This window comes from Gymnoscopelus microlampas (assembly GCF_963454915.1).
Source record: "Gymnoscopelus microlampas genome assembly, chromosome: 24".
In the NCBI taxonomy this organism is placed as follows: Eukaryota; Metazoa; Chordata; class Actinopteri; order Myctophiformes; family Myctophidae; genus Gymnoscopelus; species Gymnoscopelus microlampas.
In genome coordinates, this window is record NC_139961.1 from 642,862 (window position 1) to 665,068 (window position 22,207).

At 41.2% G+C, this 22,207-nt stretch overlaps 2 protein-coding genes across 2 annotated transcripts in view; both read left to right on the top strand.

The window, feature by feature from the left end:
- The window catches only part of LOC311040963 (uncharacterized protein), a 68,690-nt gene extending 47,617 nt beyond the window's left edge, over positions 1-21,073 (top strand). The window contains exons 15-42 of the mRNA XM_084051402.1: positions 531-644; positions 2,314-2,406; positions 3,403-3,424; positions 3,506-3,527; positions 3,664-3,672; positions 3,822-3,830; positions 3,951-3,959; positions 4,091-4,099; positions 4,231-4,239; positions 4,371-4,379; positions 4,511-4,519; positions 4,651-4,659; positions 4,791-4,799; positions 4,931-4,939; positions 5,141-5,149; positions 5,270-5,278; positions 5,410-5,418; positions 5,550-5,558; positions 5,707-5,715; positions 5,836-5,844; positions 6,057-6,065; positions 6,219-6,234; positions 6,381-6,595; positions 16,696-16,736; positions 17,701-17,744; positions 18,058-18,126; positions 18,705-18,855; positions 19,035-21,073. Of these exons, the coding sequence (XP_083907528.1) occupies positions 531-644; positions 2,314-2,406; positions 3,403-3,424; positions 3,506-3,527; positions 3,664-3,672; positions 3,822-3,830; positions 3,951-3,959; positions 4,091-4,099; positions 4,231-4,239; positions 4,371-4,379; positions 4,511-4,519; positions 4,651-4,659; positions 4,791-4,799; positions 4,931-4,939; positions 5,141-5,149; positions 5,270-5,278; positions 5,410-5,418; positions 5,550-5,558; positions 5,707-5,715; positions 5,836-5,844; positions 6,057-6,065; positions 6,219-6,234; positions 6,381-6,595; positions 16,696-16,736; positions 17,701-17,744; positions 18,058-18,126; positions 18,705-18,855; positions 19,035-19,172 (1,078 nt within the window). The 3' untranslated portion in view covers positions 19,173-21,073. The remainder of the gene's footprint in view (positions 1-530; positions 645-2,313; positions 2,407-3,402; positions 3,425-3,505; positions 3,528-3,663; positions 3,673-3,821; positions 3,831-3,950; positions 3,960-4,090; positions 4,100-4,230; positions 4,240-4,370; positions 4,380-4,510; positions 4,520-4,650; positions 4,660-4,790; positions 4,800-4,930; positions 4,940-5,140; positions 5,150-5,269; positions 5,279-5,409; positions 5,419-5,549; positions 5,559-5,706; positions 5,716-5,835; positions 5,845-6,056; positions 6,066-6,218; positions 6,235-6,380; positions 6,596-16,695; positions 16,737-17,700; positions 17,745-18,057; positions 18,127-18,704; positions 18,856-19,034) is intronic.
- LOC311041025 (target of Nesh-SH3-like) overlaps positions 1-22,207 on the top strand; it is a gene marked incomplete at its 5' end in the record, with an annotated part of 759,687 nt that overhangs the window by 641,134 nt on the left and 96,346 nt on the right. The window lies entirely within an intron of this gene.

A 22,207-nucleotide genomic window follows, 5' to 3' on the forward strand; every position in this document is an offset into this window, starting at 1 on the left:
TATAATTGACTTATACCTCAAGTATGTTAATGATGTGTTAATTGTATGTTAATTAACTCATTATATATATAATTGACTTCTACCTCAAGTATGTTAATTATATGTTAATTAACTCATTATATATAATTGACTTCTACCTCAAGTATGTTAATGACATGTTAATTATATGTTAATTAACTCATTACATATAATTGACTTCTACCTCAAGTATGTTAATTACATGTTAATTATATGTTAATTAACTCATTATATATAATTGACTTCTACCTCAAGTATGTTAATGCCATGTTAATTATATGTTAATTCACTCATTACATATAATTGACTTATACTTCAAGTATGTTGATGACATGTTAATTATATGTTAATTAACTCATTAAATATAATTGACTTCTACCTCAAATATGTTGATGACATGTTAATTATATGTTAATTAACTCATTACATATAATTGACTTATACCTCAAGTATGTTAATGACATGTTAATTATATGTTAATTCACTCATTATATATGACATCATCTCCTCAGGTACTTGTTGTTGGAGTGTTCAGGGATCATGTCTGAACGTTGTCACGTGTTCAGCAGCTTCTTCTACAGACAGCTGACCAAGAGAAGAACCACTGAGGAGGAACCTCAACCTCTGTAAGAAACCCTTTAGAACCCTTTGAATGAATGAATGAAACCTTTATTGCCCTTACGGGAATTTGCTTTGCACACAGAGAGCACACATAAATACAACACAGACTAAAAACATGACATGAGCATGGTAATACATACTGTACATCATAAAAAGCAAAACACTGCATGATCGTCAGGCTCCATACTGCAAAACAATCTTAAAATAAAGACTTGTCTTTGTTTAGCAGCTGAATGCTGCGTGGAACAAAGGACGTAATGATTCGCTTAGTTTTTGCCAGAGGCATGCCGTACCTCCGCCCTGAGGGTAAGAGTTTATACTCAGACCATAGTGGGTGCAACTGATCAGCTATGATCTTTTGTGCTAGTCTCTTGTGCTAGTCACTCACAAAAGTATTTATGTGTGAGTATTTATGACTGAGTATTTATGTGTGCTCTCTCTTTTGTGCTAGTCTCTTGGTATACAGATCTGACATGTATGAGATACTGCACATTACTTCACCTGTTATCTTACCTCCTAATTTAACCACCCTGTCTAACTTGTTCTTATTCTGCAAACTTAGTGCTCCCCCCCAGCACTGAATGCAGAAGGTCAGTAGACTCTGGATGCAGGTCTTATAGAACAGTATCTGCAGGGTTTTATCCACTTTAAAGCTTCTAAGTTTCCTTAGGAAGTACAGGCGTTGTTGAGCCTTTGCAGATCTGGCATTGGTGTTAGCGTTCCATGTTAGTTTACTGTCGATAATGGTGCCAAGGTATTTGTACTCCTGTACTATTTCGATGGGAGCGTTATTCATAGTTACAGGAGTTAGAGAAACAGGGTCTCTTCTAAAATCAAATACCATTTCTTTGGTCTTTTTTGTATTTAAAATCAATGAGTTAACAGAGCACCAGCTATAGAAGTGATCAATCTCGGCTCTATAACTGGTCTCATCATCAGTAAGAAGGCCTATCAGGGCCACATCATCAGCAAATTTAATCACTTTACAGTAGTCCTGGTGACTAGTCAAGTCATTAATATACAATATGAACAGCAGAGGCGCGAGGACGGATCCTTGTGGCACCCCTGTCTGAGTGCTGATGTACGATGATTGTCCTCCCTGGACGTGGACATACTGCAGCCTCTCAGTAAGGAAGTTGTTTATCCACCTTATGAGGATGGGATTTACTCCCATACTGCCCAGCTTCTCTGACAGTCTGTCTACCTGGACGGTGCTGAAGGCAGATGAGAAGTCAGCAAACAGTATGCGCACATAAGATGACGGGGTTCCCAAATGTTTGTAAACATTGTTCATGAGTGTTACCGTTGCATCCTCCACGCCCCTCTTTGCTTGATATGCAAATTGTAAAGCATCCATGTGACCACTGGTTTCAGATTTCAGGTGGGATAGAACTATGCGCTCAAAGCATTTCATTTAGAACCTTTAACACCTTTAGAACCCCTGAAGAGGAACCTCAACCTCTGTAAGAACACCATAAACCATTAAATGTTTTAATAGTTCTTACAGACTGTTGTCTCAGACGTGTGTGTGTGTGTGTGTGTGTGTGTGTGTGTGTGTGTGTGTGTGTGTGTGTGTGTGTGTGTGTGTGTGTGTGTGTGTGTGTGTGTGTGTGTGTGTGTGTGTGTGTGTGTGTGTGTGTGTGTGTGTGTGTGTGTGTGTGTGTGTGTGTGTAGGGACAGAGTCAGCAGACATCAGAGGGTGAAGACTTGGACTCGAAACGTCGACATCTTCGACAAGGACTTCCTGTTTGTGCCTGTCAATCAAGAGTAAGTTCACACCCCCCCCCCCCCCCACGTAAACAAATCACTAGTCCATGTGACGTCGCCATGGCGACGTCATCGTCACTACAGCTGTATTTTCAAAGCATTAACCCATTGAGACCTGAAGCCGATTCTACATGTCTCCTAAATCTCAACAGTTTTCTGAAAAACGTATGTTTCTATATCAGTGGTGCTCAATCTTTTTCATGTCAAGGACCCCCAAAATTATATGTATTTGGCCGCCGACGACCATCAAAATATTTTGTTCCAGGGACCCCCCAGAAGCAAAGATTTGAGTTAAAAATGTTCACTTTAAAAATATATATATTCAAAGATTTTCACACATTTTCACGATTTTTCAAAAATAGCAGATATACAAGCTCGTAGTGCGGCACTCGGTGCCGCGCTATGAGCTTGTAGATCTGCTATTTTTGAATAGCCCAAAATGTAAAATAATGCTTTTTAGCTCAAATCAAAAAAATGACACAGTTCACTGGGTTAAAGGTAGGGTAAGTGATATTTTTGGGTTAAAGCACTATATTGTGATAGTAATCATTGCTATAGAGTGTTTGTTCAGTAACAGGAGTCTCCCCGTCTCTCCAGCTCTTTAATAAACAGAAAATACATTTTCCGGTAGGTGTCAAAATCTCAGCCAATCAGGAGAAAGTACCATCAGTGTCATCACTTCCCATTTCACTTGTTTAATCTGTATCCTGATTGAGTTCTCTGTCCTGATTGGATAAAATCGGAAATGAAACTGAAACAAAAATGCATTTTCTGTTTTATAAAGAGCTGGAGAGACAAGGAGACTCCTTTTACTGAACAAACACTCTATAGCAATGAGTACTATCACAATATAGCGCTATTTAACACTTATTTTAACCAAAGAAAATCACTTACCCTACCTTTAAGTATCTCCTAATGTTCTCCTAATGTTCCTCAGATCCCACTGGTACCTGGTGATGGTGTGTTTTCTCCTAATGTTCTCCTAATGTTCCTCAGGTCTCACTGGTACCTGGTGATGGTGTGTTTTCTCCTAATGTTCTCCTAATGTTCTCCTAATGTTCTCCTCATGTTCTCCTAATGTTCTCCTCATGTTCCTCAGGTCTCACTGGTACCTGGTGATGGTGTGTTTTCTCCTAATGTTCTCCTAATGTTCCTCTAATGTTCTCCTAATCTTCCTCTAATGTTCTCCTAATGTTCCTCTAATGTTCTCCTAATGTTCCTCTAATGTTCTTCTAATGTTCTCCTAATGTTCCTCAGGTCTCACTGGTACCTGGTGATGGTGTGTTGTCTCCTAATCTTCCTCTAATGTTCTCCTAATGTTCCTCTAATGTTCTCCTAATGTTCCTCTAATGTTCTCCTAATGTTCCTCTAATGTTCCTCTAATGTTCTCCTAATGTTCCTCTAATGTTCCTCAGGTCCCACTGGTACCTGGTGATGGTGTGTTTTCTCCTAATGTTCCTCTAATGTTCTCCTAATGTTCCTCATGTCCCACTGGTACCTGGTGATGGTGTGTTTTCTCCTAATGTTCCCCTAATGTTCCTCAGGTCCCACTGGTACCTGATGATTGTGTGTTTTCTCCTAATGTTCCCCTAATGTTCTCCTAATGTTCCTCAGGTCTCACTGGTACCTGGTGATGGTGTGTTTTCTCCTAATGTTCCTCTAATGTTCTCCTAATGTTCCTCAGGTCTCACTGGTACCTGGTGATGGTGTGTTTTCTCCTAATGTTCCTCTAATGTTCTCCTAATGTTCCTCAGGTCTCACTGGTACCTGGTGATGGTGTGTTTTCTCCTAATGTTCCTCTAATGTTCTCCTAATGTTCCTCAGGTCTCACTGGTACCTGGTGATGGTGTGTTTTCTCCTAATGTTCCCCTAATGTTCTCCTAATGTTCCTCAGGTCCCACTGGTACCTGGTGATGGTGTGTTTTCTCCTAATGTTCCCCTAATGTTCTCCTAATGTTCCTCAGGTCTCACTGGTACCTGGTGATGGTGTGTTTTCTCCTAATGTTCCCCTAATGTTCTCCTAATGTTCCTCAGGTCTCACTGGTACCTGGTGATGGTGTGTTTTCTCCTAATGTTCCCCTAATGTTCTCCTAATGTTCCTCAGGTCTCACTGGTACCTGGTGATGGTGTGTTTTCTCCTAATGTTCCCCTAATGTTCTCCTAATGTTCCTCAGGTCTCACTGGTACCTGGTGATGGTGTGTTTTCTCCTAATGTTCCCCTAATGTTCTCCTAATGTTCCTCAGGTCTCACTGGTACCTGGTGATGGTGTGTTTTCTCCTAATGTTCCCCTAATGTTCTCCTAATGTTCCTCAGGTCTCACTGGTACCTGGTGATGGTGTGTTTTCTCCTAATGTTCCCCTAATGTTCTCCTAATGTTCCTCAGGTCTCACTGGTACCTGGTGATGGTGTGTTTTCTCCTAATGTTCTCCTAATGTTCTCCTAATGTTCCTCAGGTCTCACTGGTACCTGGTGATGGTGTGTTTTCTCCTAATGTTCTCCTAATGTTCTCCTAATGTTCCTCAGGTCTCACTGGTACCTGGTGATGGTGTGTTTTCTCCTAATGTTCCCCTAATGTTCTCCTAATGTTCCTCAGGTCTCACTGGTACCTGGTGATGGTGTGTTTTCTCCTAATGTTCTCCTAATGTTCTCCTAATGTTCCTCATGTCTCACTGGTACCTGGTGATGGTGTGTTTTCTCCTAATGTTCCCCTAATGTTCTCCTAATGTTCCTCAGGTCTCACTGGTACCTGGTGATGGTGTGTTTTCTCCTAATGTTCTCCTAATGTTCCTCAGGTCTCACTGGTACCTGGTGATGGTGTGTTTTCTCCTAATGTTCTCCTAATGTTCTCCTAATGTTCCTCAGGTCTCACTGGTACCTGGTGATGGTGTGTTTTCTCCTAATGTTCCCCTAATGTTCTCCTAATGTTCCTCAGGTCTCACTGGTACCTGGTGATGGTGTGTTTTCTCCTAATGTTCTCCTAATGTTCTCCTAATGTTCCTCAGGTCTCACTGGTACCTGGTGATGGTGTGTTTTCTCCTAATGTTCTCCTAATGTTCTCCTAATGTTCCTCAGGTCTCACTGGTACCTGGTGATGGTGTGTTTTCTCCTAATGTTCCCCTAATGTTCTCCTAATGTTCCTCAGGTCTCACTGGTACCTGGTGATGGTGTGTTTTCTCCTAATGTTCCCCTAATGTTAATGTTCCCCTAATGTTCTCCTAATGTTCCTCAGGTCTCACTGGTACCTGGTGATGGTGTGTTTTCTCCTAATGTTCTCCTAATGTTCTCCTAATGTTCCTCAGGTCTCACTGGTACCTGGTGATGGTGTGTTTTCTCCTAATGTTCTCCTAATGTTCTCCTAATGTTCCTCAGGTCTCACTGGTACCTGGTGATGGTGTGTTTTCTCCTAATGTTCCCCTAATGTTCCTCAGGTCTCACTGGTACCTTGTGATGGTGTGTTCTCTCCTAATGTTCCCCTAATGTTCTCCTAATGTTCCTCAGGTCTCACTGGTACCTGGTGATGGTGTGTTCTCTCCTAATGTTCCCCTAATGTTCCTCTAATGTTCTCCTAATGTTCCTCAGGTCTCACTGGTACCTGGTGATGGTGTGTTTTCTCCTAATGTTCTCCTAATGTTCTCCTAATGTTCCTCAGGTCTCACTGGTACCTGGTGATGGTGTGTTTTCTCCTAATGTTCCCCTAATGTTCTCCTAATGTTCCTCTAATGTTCTCCTAATGTTCCTCAGGTCTCACTGGTACCTGGTGATGGTGTGTTTTCTCCTAATGTTCTCCTAATGTTCTCCTAATGTTCCTCAGGTCTCACTGGTACCTGGTGATGGTGTGTTTTCTCCTAATGTTCCCCTAATGTTCCCCTAATGTTCCTCTAATGTTCTCCTAATGTTCCTCAGGTCTCACTGGTACCTGGTGATGGTGTGTTTTCTCCTAATGTTCTCCTAATGTTCTCCTAATGTTCCTCAGGTCTCACTGGTACCTGGTGATGGTGTGTTTTCCAGGGCTGGTCAAAGATCACATGGAGGAAACGAGCTCCTCCTGCATGTCGTCGACGCCCCATGAGGAGCAGGAGGAGGTGAAGAGACCACGCCCCCACGAGGAGCGGCAGGAGGAGGTGAAGAGACCACGCCCCCACGAGGAGGAGCAGCAGGAGGAGGTGAAGAGACCTCGGCTCACAAGAGGTACGCTGCGGTTCTCCTCCTTTTTAAGAAATGTATTTTTTTCCACTCGGGACTCGTTTAATGCTCTCAGAGAGACTCTCATATGTTCTACTATGGTTTGAAAAGGTGCTACGTTTAATGCCCTTAGACTTAGAGAGACTCTCATATGTTCTACTATGGTTAGAAAAGGTGCTACGGTTAATGCTCTTAGAGAGACTCTCATATGTTCTACTATGGTTTGAAAAGGTGCTACGGTTAATGCTCTCAGAGAGACTCTCATATGTTCTACTATGGTTTGAAAAGGTGCTATGGTTAATGCTCTTAGATTTAGAGAGACTCTCATATGTTCTACTATGGTTAGAAAAGGTGCTACGGTTAATGCTCTTAGATTTAGAGAGACTCTCATATGTTCTACTATGGTTTGAAAAGGTGCTACGGTTAATGCTCTTAGAGAGACTCTCATATGTTCTACTATGGTTTGAAAAGGTGCTACGGTTAATGCTCTCAGAGAGACTCTCATATGTTCTACTATGGTTTGAAAAGGTGCTACGGTTAATGCTCTCAGAGAGACTCTCATACAGTGGTCACCTGTTCATTCATGCACGATCTTCAAACGGCCACCTATTGGACATCAGAGGTTTTCAAAGGTTTCTTTAGGTACCTTTCAAAGTTGACGCCCACAGATTCTTGGCACCTCCCATTGAAATGATTAGAAAGTGTAGTGTGGCCATCCAGCCACGAGATGGCGCTTGGTATCAAAATTTATTTTAAAAAAGTAAGTAAGGCATGTGTTCAAAATGTTACTTGAGTAAAAGTACAAAGTATTGGCATCAAAATATACTTAAAGTACCAAAAGTAAAAGTACTGAAATGTTTGAAAGTAGCCGATCTACGAGCTTGTAGATCGTCTATTTTCTAATGGCCGTGGTATAATATAGGGCTAAAGTGGTTAATGTATATGTTTTATAATCAGTGTTGGGCTATATTACTTAGGAGAGTAATATGTTACCTACTTGTATTACTTATTACTCCTTTGAAAAGTAATAATATTATATAACGTATTACTTGGAATCAAGAGTAATATATTACATATTACTTTATATTACTTTCCCCGTGCCCCCCCCCCCTCAAAAAAAAAGACGTGTACAGTTTTTAGCCTTTTAGAACTGAATCCAATTTAATGGAACAATAGAAAACAGTTTTTATCTTTTTAAGTATTTTGCTGCTACAGATTCCATATTTGGAATTGGAACAATAATTATCCTTACAGGAACAACATAAATCTGAACTGCACACACTGGCTGCAGCCTCTCAGAAACTGAAACAATAAAGTAAACTTTTTGAACATTTCTTAACCTTTTCACTTACAACAGTCAATATTAATTAGCCAAAGTGCAAGGGGGGGAGATATAGAGCAGTGGTTCTCAAACTTTTTCATGTGAAGGACCTCCAAATTGACACTTATTAGCCCGCGGACCCCCATTTTGAGAGAGAGAGAGAGAGAGAGAGAGAGAGAGAGAGAGAGAGAGAGAGAGAGAGAGAGAGAGAGAGAGAGAGAGAGAGAGAGAGAGAGAGAGAGAGAGAGAGAGAGAGAGAGAGAGAGAGAGAGAGAGAGAGTTAAATCAGGGGTCTTCGACAGGAGGTCCGAGACCCCTAGAGGGTCCTCAGAGTTACTGCCGGGGGTCCGGCAGTAATGTGTGGTTCCACGGTGTGGTGGGGACAGAGGTACTGTAGGGGGGAGGGGAACCTGATAGCAGAGTTCCTCAGCCTATTTGGAATACTGTAGTGTAGGCTACACAGTATATCATTAACATAACCGGTTTTGCTATCTGCTACCTACCTCCCCCTACTGTCTGTCTGTCTGTCTGTGCCCACACACTGCACAGTCAGACACACACACACACACACACACACACACACACACACACACACACACACACACACACACACACACACACACACACACACACACACACACACACACACACACACACACGATGTGCAAGTGTTTGAAAACTTTAGTTACTTTGTAGATTTTGATTATTATTACAAAACATACATTAACCATTAACCTTATATAAAGTTGTCTATTTAAAAATAGCAGAACTAAGCTACACGTTGTGAGCTTGTAGATCTGCTATTTTACATTTCGTCACCTTATTAAACTAATGGCCTAAGTCATTTTTTCAAGGTTTTCAGGAAAAATAAAAAACTGATCCAGAACAAAACTATATGATATTTCTTAATCATTTCACCCAAAATGTTTATAACAAATTATGACTATTTAAATAGAAATAACACTGTCTGTCAGTTATGTAACATAAGAGATTTAAATAGGTTTAAATAGGATTAAATCTGACTTAGGCCAAAATAAAAAGCAAAACAAATTACAAAATGGCCTAAATCAGTAAATAATTTGGCTTAAGTCACAAAAACATGTGACTTAGGCCAAACGAAAGGCCTATTTTGTCCTAAGTCACACTAGGGAGTTAGGCCATTATACTAAAAGGGGCGTGAACAGCATGATCCTTTTCAATTAGGAGATAGGCGATTTTACCAGAGGTGGCCAGTGTCATGAGGACCTGACTTAGGCAAAAATATAATTTCCTCAAAAAATGACTTAGGCCATTAGTTTAATAAGGTGACGATTTTGACATAACGTGTGAAAGAGGACTTTCTGCATAACAAGTAGAGAGAAAGAGAGAGAGAGGGAAATAGTCCAGTAAAGAAAAAAAAAAACCTAAAATCTTTACTTATGTACAGTACTTGTGTAATGTAATGTGTTACTTTACACCACAGTAAAATGTTTGAAAATACATTGTTGTGTAAAATGTTTGAAAATATTTTGATGCCAGTACTTTGTAGTTTTACTCAGTAACATTTTTAACACAGGCCTTTTACTTGTAACAGAGTATTTTTATATTGTGGTAACAAAAACTGGACATTCCGCATGGAATTTGCAAGCTCATAGCGTGGGATTTAAACCCGGGCCGCAAAATCACTGGACATCAGCTTTAACCACAAGAGGGACTCTTACTTAAGCATCAGAAAGATACATACAACTTAAAACATCACATCAGAGAAAATTTGATGCATTTAGGGTTGACCTTAAAAGGCAGTTGATACCCAGTTAATACTGAAGACAGAGAGAGAGGGGTGCTTGAGCTAATGTGAGCATTTTTTCCACCACTGAGAACATGATTTCAAAAAAAGCTAAATTCTCCCCCAACCCCCTCTCCCTGCTGACTGTAGCCTACCTAACTGTGTGTGAAGGTGGCCAAACTTGTTTTGTGACAACAATGGCCAAGCTTGAAGCCACTGTCTGTCTATTAGCATATGTTAACCATGATCCTCTCTCACTGAATGAAAGGAAGGGGTCGCGACCAGCGTTGCCATGTTTGCTTATTATAAGCAACCTGTTTTTCTGTAAAGTTGCTTGTAAATATTGGTAGAAGCTTGCTGCTTTTTATTTGAGAACTTGAGGTGCATATAGGTTTAATGTGCTCATGTGGCCTATAATAATCAATCTCTTTTGGGCTTGTTTTCATAGACCTGTTTGCTTATTTCTCTCGTAAACTCTGGCAACACTGGTCGCAACAGCTGTCTCCTATGACTGAGAGAGAGAGAAAAAAAAAAGAATGAGAAAAACACTGGCTTATCCTCTGTTCTTTAATTGTTGTTCTTCAGTGGTGGAAGAAGTACTCAGATATTTTACTTAAAGTAAAAGCCACCACATATACCACATAAAAATACATGTAGAATGTCCCGTTTCACAGGTTATCAAAATATATAAAAATCCTTTGAAAATAGCAGATCTATAAGCTCACAACGCATCACATGGCTATTTTTAAATAGCCAACGTTTATATAAGGCTAGTGTCATGAGGACCTGACTTAGGCAAAAATATAATTTCCTCAAAAAATGACTTAGGCCATTAGTTTAATAAGGTGACGATTTTGACATAACGTGTGAAAGAGGACTTTCTGCATAACAAGAGAAAGAGAGAGAGAGGGAAATAGTCCAGTAAAGAAAAAAAAAAACCTAAAATCTTTACTTATGTACAGTACTTGTGTAATGTAATTTGTTACTTTACACCACTGTAAAATGTTTGAAAATACACTGTTGTGTAAAATGTTTCAAAATAGCATTGTGAAAATTGTGAGCTTGTAGATCAGCTATTTTCAAATAGCCTATGTATAAAATAAAGTAAAAGTACTGGAAATTGGAAATACTCTAGTACATAAGTTTGTTTTATTAATTCAATGATAAATTGTCTGCATTCATAAGTTCTCTAATGACTTCTGCTTTTAAGAAATAAACTGCAAGTAGAGTAATTGCTTTCCTCTGCTCTCTTCTGCCACCTACTGTCCACCTAAAATGAAAAACTTAAAACACACCCCCAAGGCATAGCCACACCCCCAACCTTTCACAACCTAAGGTTATGGTGGGTTATGGTGGGTACCTTTCAGAGACTCTGGTGCGTATGTGAATAGGTGACCACTGTATGTTCTACTATGGTTTGAAAAGGTGCTACGGTTAATGCCCTTAGAGAGACTCTCATATGTTCTACTATGGTTTGAAAAGGTGCTACGGTTAATGCTCTCAGAGAGACTCTCGTATGTTCTACTATGGTTTGAAAAGGTGCTACGTTTAATGCCCTTAGAGAGACTCTCATATGTTCTACTATGGTTTGAAAAGGTGCTACGGTTAATGCTCTCAGAGAGACTCTCGTATGTTCTACGGCATACATGGGCAACTGGCGGCCCGGGGGCCACATGCGGCCCGCACCTTCACTTAATGTGGCCCGCAGGTTAATATCGGAATACTGATATATGATTGATTTCAGCTGTTACAATTGCAAACATGACCCGCTTTAATGACTACTACTATATTAGTAGTAGCTTAATGACTAGTATTACAATTCTATTGTCTTTTTTTATGTCCAATGTATTTGTATTTAAGTTCATAAAGTTAACTTTTCAGGATTTCAATTCAAAAATAGCAAAAAAGAAATCTGAATTCAAATTCAAAAATAGCAAAAAAAAGCAGATCTACAAGCTCAAAACGCGTCGCAGCGCGTTTTGAGCTTGTAGATCTGCTATTTTTTGCTATTTTTTTGTGACAGGCCCGACAGTATATGCAATGTGGCCCCCCTGGAGTGAGTGTGGAAATATAGTGGCCCTCTCCATCGTCAAAGTTGCATCACCCCTGTTCTACGGGGTACCTTGTCCCAATGTGTAGAAGCATGGCTGCGCTTAGCGCCATCTATAGGGGATGAGTGGAGCGATGTCTTGTGTATTGGAGTGACGGAGGATGTCAGCTAGTAGCCATATTAAGTGGGAGGCAGGAGATGGATACACATGGTAGAGTTGTGGTGTAGAGTTGAGTTGAGGTGTAGAGTTGAGGTGTAGAGTTGCGGTGTAGAGTTGCGGTGTAGAGTTGAGGTGTAGAGTTGAGGTGTAGAGTGCGGTGTAGAGTTGAGGTGCAGAGTTGAGGTGTAGAGTTGCGGTGTAGAGTTGCGGTGCAGGGTTGCGGTGTAGAGTTGAGGTGTAGAGTTGCGGCGTAGAGTTGAGGTGTAGAGTTGAGGTGTAGAGTTGAGGTGTAGAGTTGAGGTGTAGAGTTGCGGTTTAGAGTTGCGGTGTAGAGTTGAGGTGTAGAGTTGCGGTGTAGAGTTGAGGTGTAGAGTGCGGTGTAGAGTTGAGGTGTAGAGCTGAGGTGTAGAGTGCGGTGTAGAGTTGAGGTGTAGAGTTGCGGTGTAGAGTTGAGGTGTAGAGTTGAGGTGTAGAGTGCGGTGCAGAGTTGCGGTGTAGAGTTGCGGTGTAGATTTGCGGTGTGGAGTTGAGGTGTGGAGTTGCGGTGTAGAGTTGCGGTGTAGAGTGCGGTGTAGAGTTGAGGTGCAGAGTTGAGGTGTAGAGTTGCGGTGTAGAGTTGAGGTGTAGAGTTGCGGTGTAGAGTTGCGGTGTAGAGTTGCGGTGTAGAGTTGAGGTGTAGAGTTGCGGTGTAGAGTTGCGGCGTAGAGTTGAGGCGTAGAGTTGAGGCGTAGAGTTGCGGTGTAGAGTTGATGTGTAGAGTTGCGGTGTAGAGTTGAGGTGTAGAGTTGCGGTGTAGAGTTGCGGTGTAGAGTTACGGTGTAGAGTTGCGGTGTAGAGTTGCGGTGTAGAGTTGCGGTGTAGAGTCGAGGTGTAGAGTCGAGGTGTAGAGTCGCGGTGTAGAGTCGAGGTGTAGAGTTGCGGTGTAGAGTTGAGGTGTAGAGTTGCGGTGTAGAGTTGCGGTGTAGAGTTGAGGTGTAGAGTTGCGGTGTAGAGTTGCGGTGTAGAGTTGAGGTGTAGAGTTGAGGTGTTGGCAGCAATAATGTGATGATTATTGTCTCCACCAGGCCGAAAGGCATGGCGAGAGAGTATGTTTTGCCCCCTGTCCGTCCGTCCGTGTGTCCTTCTGTCTGTGTACAGCTAATCTCCGGCACCGTTGGCTTGCTCGCTGTGAAACTGTGCACACACACTCCCTGGATGTCACAGCAGAACCTCTGCCCCAAATTTTTCACATGGGCCTTTTTTAGCGCCACCAGGAGGCCGATTTGTGCAAAACACATTTTTGAACAGTACTTCTACAGATTTTGGCCAAAAATCCCCCAAATCGGTACACAGTATCTCTATAGTCATTAAAAGAAACGTCTCATTTCAGATTGTTCATATTCCATCCTAATTGGCTAAAAATGTCTTCCAAAGTTTGTAGGAGTGCTCCATTTTGAACAAAATGTCTGAAATCATAAACGCAGCATGCAATTTCCTTGAAATTTTGCACGCATATTTCCACTATGCCCAGGAAGAAATGCCACTTGAATTTTTTCTAATCAGCCTCATGGTGGCGCTATAACAGGCCGATTCGTGTTTTTACCTATAACTGCACCGATCTGTGTAAAACTTTGTATGCACACTCCCTAGAGGTCAAGGAAAAATCTTTGCCTTTTATAGCGCCACCAGGAGGCTGACTTATATAAAACACATTTCTTTATATTACTCCTTCCGATTTTATCCAAATTTCACGCAAATCGGTGCACATGATCTCTATAGTCATGTGATCAAGACGGATGTGTTTGATCTTTCATATTCCATCCTGATTGACTAAGATTGACATCTAACTTAGTTTCCAGTAGTGGCTTGTTTTGAACAAAATGTTGAGGAGCAAATGTCACCCTTTTCACATTGGCCTATTATAGCGCCACCAGGAGGCCACAATAACCTACCTGACCTGGCGGAGACCTGTGCTCCGAGGAGCACTTTTTGTCTCCGCCAGGCCGAAAGGCATGGCGAGAGAGTATGTTTTCCACCCCGTCCGTCCGTCCGTCCGTGTGTCCGTCCGTGTGTGTGTCCGTGTGTCCGTCCGTCTGTGACCAGCTAATCTCCGGCACCGTTGTCTTGATCTCAGTGAAACTGTGCACACACACTCCCTGGATGCCAATTCAGAACCTTTGCCCCAAATTCTTCTCATGGGCCTTTGATAGCGCCACCAGGAGGCCGATTTGTGCAAAACATATTTTTTGACAGTACTCCTACCGATTTTGTCCAAAAAGCACGCAAATCGGTACACAGTATCTCTATAGTGACTAAACGAAACAGGTCTTTCAGATTTCTCATATTCCATCCTGATTGGCTAAAAATGTCTTCCAAAGTTTGCAGGAGTGCTCCGTTTTGAACAAAATGCCTCAAATCATGAACACAGCATGCAACAGCATGCGGCAGTGGCTCAGGGGTAGAGTGGCCGGGTAGAGTGAACTGGAAAACCGCAAGGTTCCCAGTTTGATCCCGGGCTGGGGCGCTCCCCTAGAGTTAGTGTCGAAGTGTCCTTGAGCAAGACGCTGAACCCCTAATTGCTCCCGGTGAGCAGGTTGGTGCCTTGCATGGTTTCCTCCGCCATCGGTGTATGAATGTGTGTGTGAATGGGTTAATGGCACAATCAATGTAAAGCGCTTCGGATAGAAGCGCTATATAAATGCACCATTTACCATTTACCATTTACATTTTGCACGCTCATTCCCATTAGGCCGAGGAAGAACTACCATTTAAAAATGTTGAAATCAGCCTCATGGTGGCGCTATAACAGGCCGATTCGTGTTTTTACCTATAATTCCACCGATCTGTGTAAAACTTTGTATGCACACTCCCTAGAGGTCAAGGAAAAACCTTTGTCCTGCATTTTTCACATCTGCCTTTTATAGCGCCACCAGGAGGCAGACTTATGTAAAACACATTATTTTATACTACTCCTTCCAATTTTATCCAAATTTCACGCAAATCGGTACACATGATCTCTATAGTCATGTGATCAAGACGGATGTGTTTGATTTTTCATATTCCATACTGATTGGCTAAGATTGACATCTAAAGTTTGCATTATTGCCTTGTTTTGAACAAAATTCCGCAAATCATGAACGCAGCGTCCGATGGCGGTCAAACTGCACGCACATTCACACTATGTTGAGGAGCAAATGTCACCCTTTTCACATTGGCCTATTATAGCGCCACCAGCAGGTCTAATTTAGCAAAACCAATGTTTTTAACAAAATGCCTCAAATCATGAATGCAGTCAGGGTCCAATTGTCGTGCAAGGCCTAAGAACAAATGGCACCCTTTTCACATTGGCCTATTATAGCGCCACCAGGAGGCCACAATAACCTACCTGACCTGGCGGAGACCTGTGCTCCGAGGAGCACTTTTTCTAGTTCTAGTTATATAATGTATTTGGTGTGAAGTCTTTTAGGATTTGTTTTTCTCTTGTGTGTTTTTGTCTTTATTGTATTGTTATGTTGTGCCCTCTGTCCTGTCATACTCGTGGTGGATTGTCTACTTTTTTTTTTGTCTAATAAAAATATTGAAACAGAAATGTATTTTTTGGGGCGGTGTAACCGCCCCCTATAAGTGAGTTTTGGACACTGACCAATCCTGCACCGTGATTGGCCAATAGTCTACAACGCAGTCTACACCCCTAACCCTTCCATTGTTAAAGGACGACTTCACCGCTTTTCAACCTGTCTTCATATAATTGGTCCTCACTAATACTCATAATAAAATGGTACAATTTTTTTCTACTTGGTCTGTGTCTCATAGGAGGGCTGTGGACAGTCCAGAAACCTGTCTACCAGTGACATCATCGTTAGGCATGATTTTTTTTTCCAACAAGATTTCACATTTTTTATTTAGATTTTTATTAACACGAGAACAAAGGCTTCTATTATTGCATCACAACTTTCCAGGAATAGAAAGCCTGCAGTTTCTATTAGCTTGGATTCCCCATTGATGATGTCACTGGTAGACGGGACTCTGAACTGTCCACAGCCCTCCTCTGAGACACAGACTGATTAGAAGAAAATCGTACCATTTTATCATCAGCATTAGTGACGACCTATTATATGAAGATATGTTGAAAAGCGGTGAAGTCGTCCTTTAATGCTTTTAAATACCTTGGTGTGTTTATTGCTTTCAAAAATATGATTAAAATGATTTTTTTGATTGATTGAATATTTTTTTTAGGTAAAAAATGTAAAACAGCACAGTTACATTTAAAATACTTTGTCTAACAGGTCCGTTCATAAAAGTGGACTTGTTTCCAATGAGGCCCTCCCTACGAGCTTGTAGATCTGCTATTTTTGAAAAAGCGTGAAAATGTGTGCAAATCTTTTAATATATATATTGTTTTAAAGCAAATTTTTTTAACTCGAATCTTTGCTTCCGGGGGTCCCTGAAACATATATTTTTAGATGGGGGTCCGCGGCCAAATACATATCATTTTGGGGGTCCTTGACATGGAACAAAGAACCACTGATATTATGGCGACATACGTTTTTTCAAAAAACTGTTAAATCCCCCAGAAGCAAAGATTTGAGTTACAAATGTTCACTTTTGAAACTCAAATCTCAAGATTTGCAAAAAAAATAACGATATTTCTGAAAATAGCAGATCTACAAGCTCATAGCGCGGCACTCGGTGCCACGCTATGAGCTTGTAGATCTGCTATTTTTTGAATAGCCAAAGAGTTAAAAAATGCTTTTTAGCTCAAATCAAAAAGTGACACAGATGCTTCTTCAGGGCTTTAAATGAGTTTTTATGTTTTTGTTTCGTGTTGCAGGTCTGAGAGCCAGAGGAGAACAGTCTATCACCACGCCCCCAGTAAGAATTATTGTCTCCGCCAGGCCGAAAGGCATGGCGAGAGAGTATGTTTTACCCTCCGTCCGTCCGTGTGTGTGTGTGTCCGTCCGTGTGTCCGTGTGTGTGTTACCAGCTAATCTCCGACACCGTTGGCCCGGTCGCTCCGAAACTGTGCACACACACACTCCCTGGATGCTAATTCAGAACCTCTGCCCCAATTTTTCACATGGGCCTGTTATAGCGCCACCAGGAGGCCGATTTGTGCAAAACACATTTTTTTACATTACTCCTACAGATTTTATCCAAACGTCATGCAGATCGGTACACAGTATCTCTATAGTCATGTGATCAACACGGATCTGTCCGATATTTCATATTCCATCCTGATTGGCTATGGTTGGCTTCCAAAGTTTGCAGGATTGGTCCGTTTTGAACAAAAAGCCTCAAACTATGAACGCAGCTTGCGATTTCCGTGAAATTTCACAAACACATTCCCACTATGCCGAGGAAGAAATGCCACCCTTTTCACATTGGCCTGTTATAGCGCCACCAGCAGGTGTAATTTAGCAAAACACATTTTTGGAACAAAATGCCTCAAATCATGAATGCTGTGTCCGATTGCCGTGAAAGACCTAAGAAGAAATGGAACCCTTTTCACATTGGCCTATTATAGCGCCACCAGGAGGCCAGAATAACGTACCTGACCTGGCGGAGACCTGTGCTCCGAGGAGCACTTTTTCTAGTTATTATCGTCCCCGCCAGGTGAAAGGCATGGCGAGAGAGTATGTTTTGGACCCCGTCCGTGTGTCATTCTGTCTGTGTGTTAGCAGCTAATCTCCGGCACCGTTGGGCCTGATCGCAGCGAAACTGCACACACACTCCCTGGATGCCAGAGCAGAACCTCTGCTTCAAATGTTTTACATGGGCCTGTTATAGCGCCACCAGGAGGCCGCTTTTTTTTTGTAACGTGTATCATTTCTTATAGGAGTGTACCAGGTTGGGGTGGAAGAGAGAGACAGCTCTAAAGAGGTGAGAACTATCGCTTTGATCCGTATAACTTCCTTATCCCATACAGGTCTGTGACTCAGACAGGGTACACATGGAACCAAATGGACGCTTAGGGTCCATTTGGGTCCATGTGTACCCTGTCTTTAACACAGGTGAATGCACCGGCCCCTGTGTGTGTGTGTGTGTGTGTGTGTGTGTGTGTGTGTGTGTGTGTGTGTGTGTGTGTGTGTGTGTGTGTGTGTGTGTGTGTGTGTGTGTGTGCTGTTTAGTGTGTATTACATGCTGTGTGTGTTGTTGTGTATTACATGCTGTGTGTGTGTGTGTTGTTGTGTAGACCTTGCATTCTGGTCATGGATTCACTCAAACGGTCGTGCCATGAAAACGTCTGCAAACTGCTACGAGAGTAAGTATTATTACTATTATTACACTTACTATTACTATTACTATTATTATTATTACCCATATTAGTATTATTGAGTTACAAATGTTCGCTTTAAAAAAATATATATTCAAAGATTTGCACACATTTTCACGATTTTTCAAAAATAGCAGATCTACAAGCTCATAGCGCTTGTAGATCTGCTATTTTTGAATAGCCCAAAGTGTAAAATAATGTTTTTTTTAGCTCAAATCTAAAAATGACACAGTTCCAGGTCTTAATGGGTTAATAATATTATTATTATTATTATTAGAACATACCCGTCCGGGGATATGAGCACCCAAAGTATGTGCAGTGTGGGTTATGCTCTGTACACACACACACACACACACACAGTATATCAGCGTATATAACGTGTGTGTGTGTGTGTGTGTGTGTGTGTGTGTGTGTGTGTTTGTGTGTGTGTGTGTGTGTGTGTGTGTGTGTGTGTGTGTGTGTGTGTGTGTGTGTGTGTGTGTGTGTGTGTGTGTGTGTGTGTGTGTGTGTGTGTGTGTGTGTGTGTGTGTGTGTGTGTGTGTGTGTGTGTGTGTGTGTGTGTGCAGTTACCTGTGTGTAGAATGGAGAGAGCGCAGGCAGAGCGCTCGTCTCTTCAGCTCAGAGAGCATGAAGAGCTCAAACTGCAGGCTCCCCCTGCAGGACAACAGCAGCGACTGCGGCCTCTACCTGCTGCAATACGTGGAGACATTCCTGAAGGTGAGACAGCTGTCTGTCTGTCTGTCTGTCTGTCTGTCTGTCTGTCTGTCTGTCTGTCTGTCTGCCTGCCTGCCTGTATCCCTGCCTTTTCTACGTTTCATTGATAAATTATTGACTTTGAGAGGTGATAATATATGTATATTTTCACATGAAACCCTGCATTCTGATTGGCTCCTCAGAACCCCGTGGTGCACTTTGACCTGCCGGTGTGCCTGGAGAACTGGTTTCCACGGCAGCAGGTCCGCAAGAAGAGAGAGGAGATCCGCAGACTGGTGATGGAAATGCACCGACGCCAGAACTCTGACAAACCAGTCTGACCCGGTTCTATACACCCAGAAAACCAGTCTAAACCGGTCGTATACACCCAGAAAACCAGTCTAAAGCAGTTCTATACACCCAGAAAACCAGTCTAAACCCGTTCTATACACCCAGAAACCAGTTTAAAACCGTTCTATACACCCAGAAACCAGTCTAAACCCGTTCTATACACCCAGAAAACCAGTCTAAACCTGTTCTATACACCCAGAAACCAGTTTAAAACCGTTCTATACACCCAGAAACCAGTCTAAACTTGTCCATACTGAGCCCTGAAAACCGGTCTAAACTGGTTCCAGACCGGTCCACGTTTTCAGACAGTTTATCATCACATCTTCACCGGCAGGTAAAACACCTTGAACTTAAAGGAGCACTTCATCCATTTTCCAACCCAACAAACAAGCACCGACCGTCAAGGTTATACATAAACGATGCCCTCAACCAGAACACACACATAAAAGTGTTTCTAAATGAGACACAGAGGTTCTTTCATCTTAACACATTGGGTGCCAGCATTTTTTCATAACAACTTACAGCATTCTCCCCATTGACTGCGCTTTACTGTTTAAAGCTCTAGAATCCACGACGAGCAAATCCATGTAAAAAAAAAGCATCCATTCATTATATAGAGGTCTCGTACAATCGGGGGAAAAAAAGTTAAAACATTCGGAAATCCGTTCCCTAGTTGCAGCCAGTTGAAAATAGTCAAAAATAGTCAAAAATACATTGTAAAAGAAAAAGTACACAGGGGCCGAGATACAGGCTTTTGAAGTCATAAGTTAACCAGGAAGTGGATGGGAGTCTAAATCTTTGAAAAATGATATCTCCTGTTGCTATGGAGGAAAAATAAAAAAAAATAAAAATCATTTTTTTTTTTCAAAAACAGTATATATACGGTTTTGGCACCCAATGTGTTAAATGTTACGCTTCTCAAATAGATACAACTTGTAATTGGTCCTCACTGATGCTCATTATAATATATTATAATAAGCATTAGTGAGGACCAATTATATGAAGATAAGATATAATATTATAATGAGCATTAATGAGGACCAATTATAAATTATAAGCAAATGGGTGAAGTGCTCACATTGTAAAAATAATAATAATCTGTTCCATTGGATCTCATGTAGTTATTATTTATTATTTAATCGGGCGGTTTGTATATCTGCTATTTTTTGAATAGCCAAAAGAGATGTAAAAAACGACACAGACGCGTGTCCAACCCGGATTGAATTGTTCATGTGAGCGAATCCACAGAATGTGAAACGCAGGTTGACGGTTCGACACCTGCCTTGCTCCCGCAGCTAATGTAGCACTGTGCTAATGTAGCACTGTGCTAATGTAGCACTGTGCTAATGTAAGCACTGTGCTAATGTAGCACTGTGCTAATATAGCACTTTGCTAATGTAGCACTGTGGTAATGTGGCACTGTGCTAATGTAGCACCTTGCTAATGTAGCACCGTGCTAATATAGCACTGTGCTAATGTGGCACTGTGTTAATGTAGCACTGTGCTAATGTAGCACCTTGCTAATGTGGCACCGTGCTAATGTGGCACCGTGCTAATGTGGCACCGTGCTAATGTAGCACCGTGCTAATGTAGCACTGTGAAATAACCTGGTTGAATATTATCCAACAAACCACGTTCAACCAGGGCAGAATTTATGTATATATATGTATATATATATATATATACATACACACACCAGGGCAGAACATATGTATATATGTGTGTATATATATACACGTATATACACCAGGGCAGAACATATGTATATATGTGTATATATATATATATATATACATATATACACCAGGGTGGAACATATATGCATTTATTCAAAAGAACATATTTTTCTATAATTTATTTGAGTGTTGGAGCTGACACACATATTGAAGATGTTATTAATGTTAGACTTTTATAGACATGAAGGAAAGTTAAGCTATTGTTTTTTTTGTTGTTGTTGTTTTTCTGAATAAAGTTGTTTCCAAAATATTTCCTTTTTTCAAATAGTTCTTTACGGGTCGTGTGTGTGTGTGTGTGTGTGTGTGTGTGTGTGTGTGTGTGTGTGTGTGTGTGTGTGTGTGTGTGTGTGTGTGTGTGTGTGTGTGTGTGTGTGTGTGTGTGTGTGTGTGTGTGTGTGTGTGTGTGTGTGTGTGTGTGCGCGCGCGCGTTCGTATGTACGTGTGTGCATGTGCGTACACAAAACTTTATTTTACATTAAACTTTTTTTTTCTTTTTTGTTTCATAAAACCCTTTTTTGCTTTAATAATTATAATATTTTTTGCTATAATAAATATAATGACTTCTCTTATCCAATACAGCCGCACTTATATGGAGTTACATTTGTGTCTTTATTGACCAAAGAAAAACATTTGAGAGAGAAAAAATATAAACGGAGCAAAGAATAGTTTTGAATGAAAACAAATTAAAACGGCAAGCAAAAAAAAAGATAATTTGTAAGCAAAGGAAATGATATAAACGGAACAAAAATGTGTTTTTAATTTTAATTTGTTTTCATTCAAAACTATTCTTTGCTCCGTTTATATTTTTTCTCTCTCAAATGTCTTTCTTTTTGTTTGGTTATTAAAGACACAAATGTAACTCCATACACTGAGCCTCTTAATGCAGAACTTATTAGCATCGACTCGTATCAATTAAATGATTCTCCACGTCTTATTTCTTATATGTTGCAACCTTTACAGCGTCCAATGAATGGTGGAGATCGTCGTGTATTTTAGGCCAGGAGTCTTCAACAGGGGGTCCGGGACCCCTAGGGGGTCCTCAGAGCTACTACAGGGGGTCAGCCAAATCTTTGTGTGATAGGATTTACTTTTTGTTTTACATTAACCACTTGAACCCTAGAATTCCTGTTCTGAGGGGAACATTAGCCAAAAATAGCCGATCTACAAGCTCTCAACGCCTCGCGCTGCGAGGCGTTGAGAGCTTGTAGATCTGCTATTTTTGGCAAAGAGGCTATAGGTGTAGAGGGAAAAAAGAGCAGACTGAGTAAAAAAAAACACTTTAATCTGAA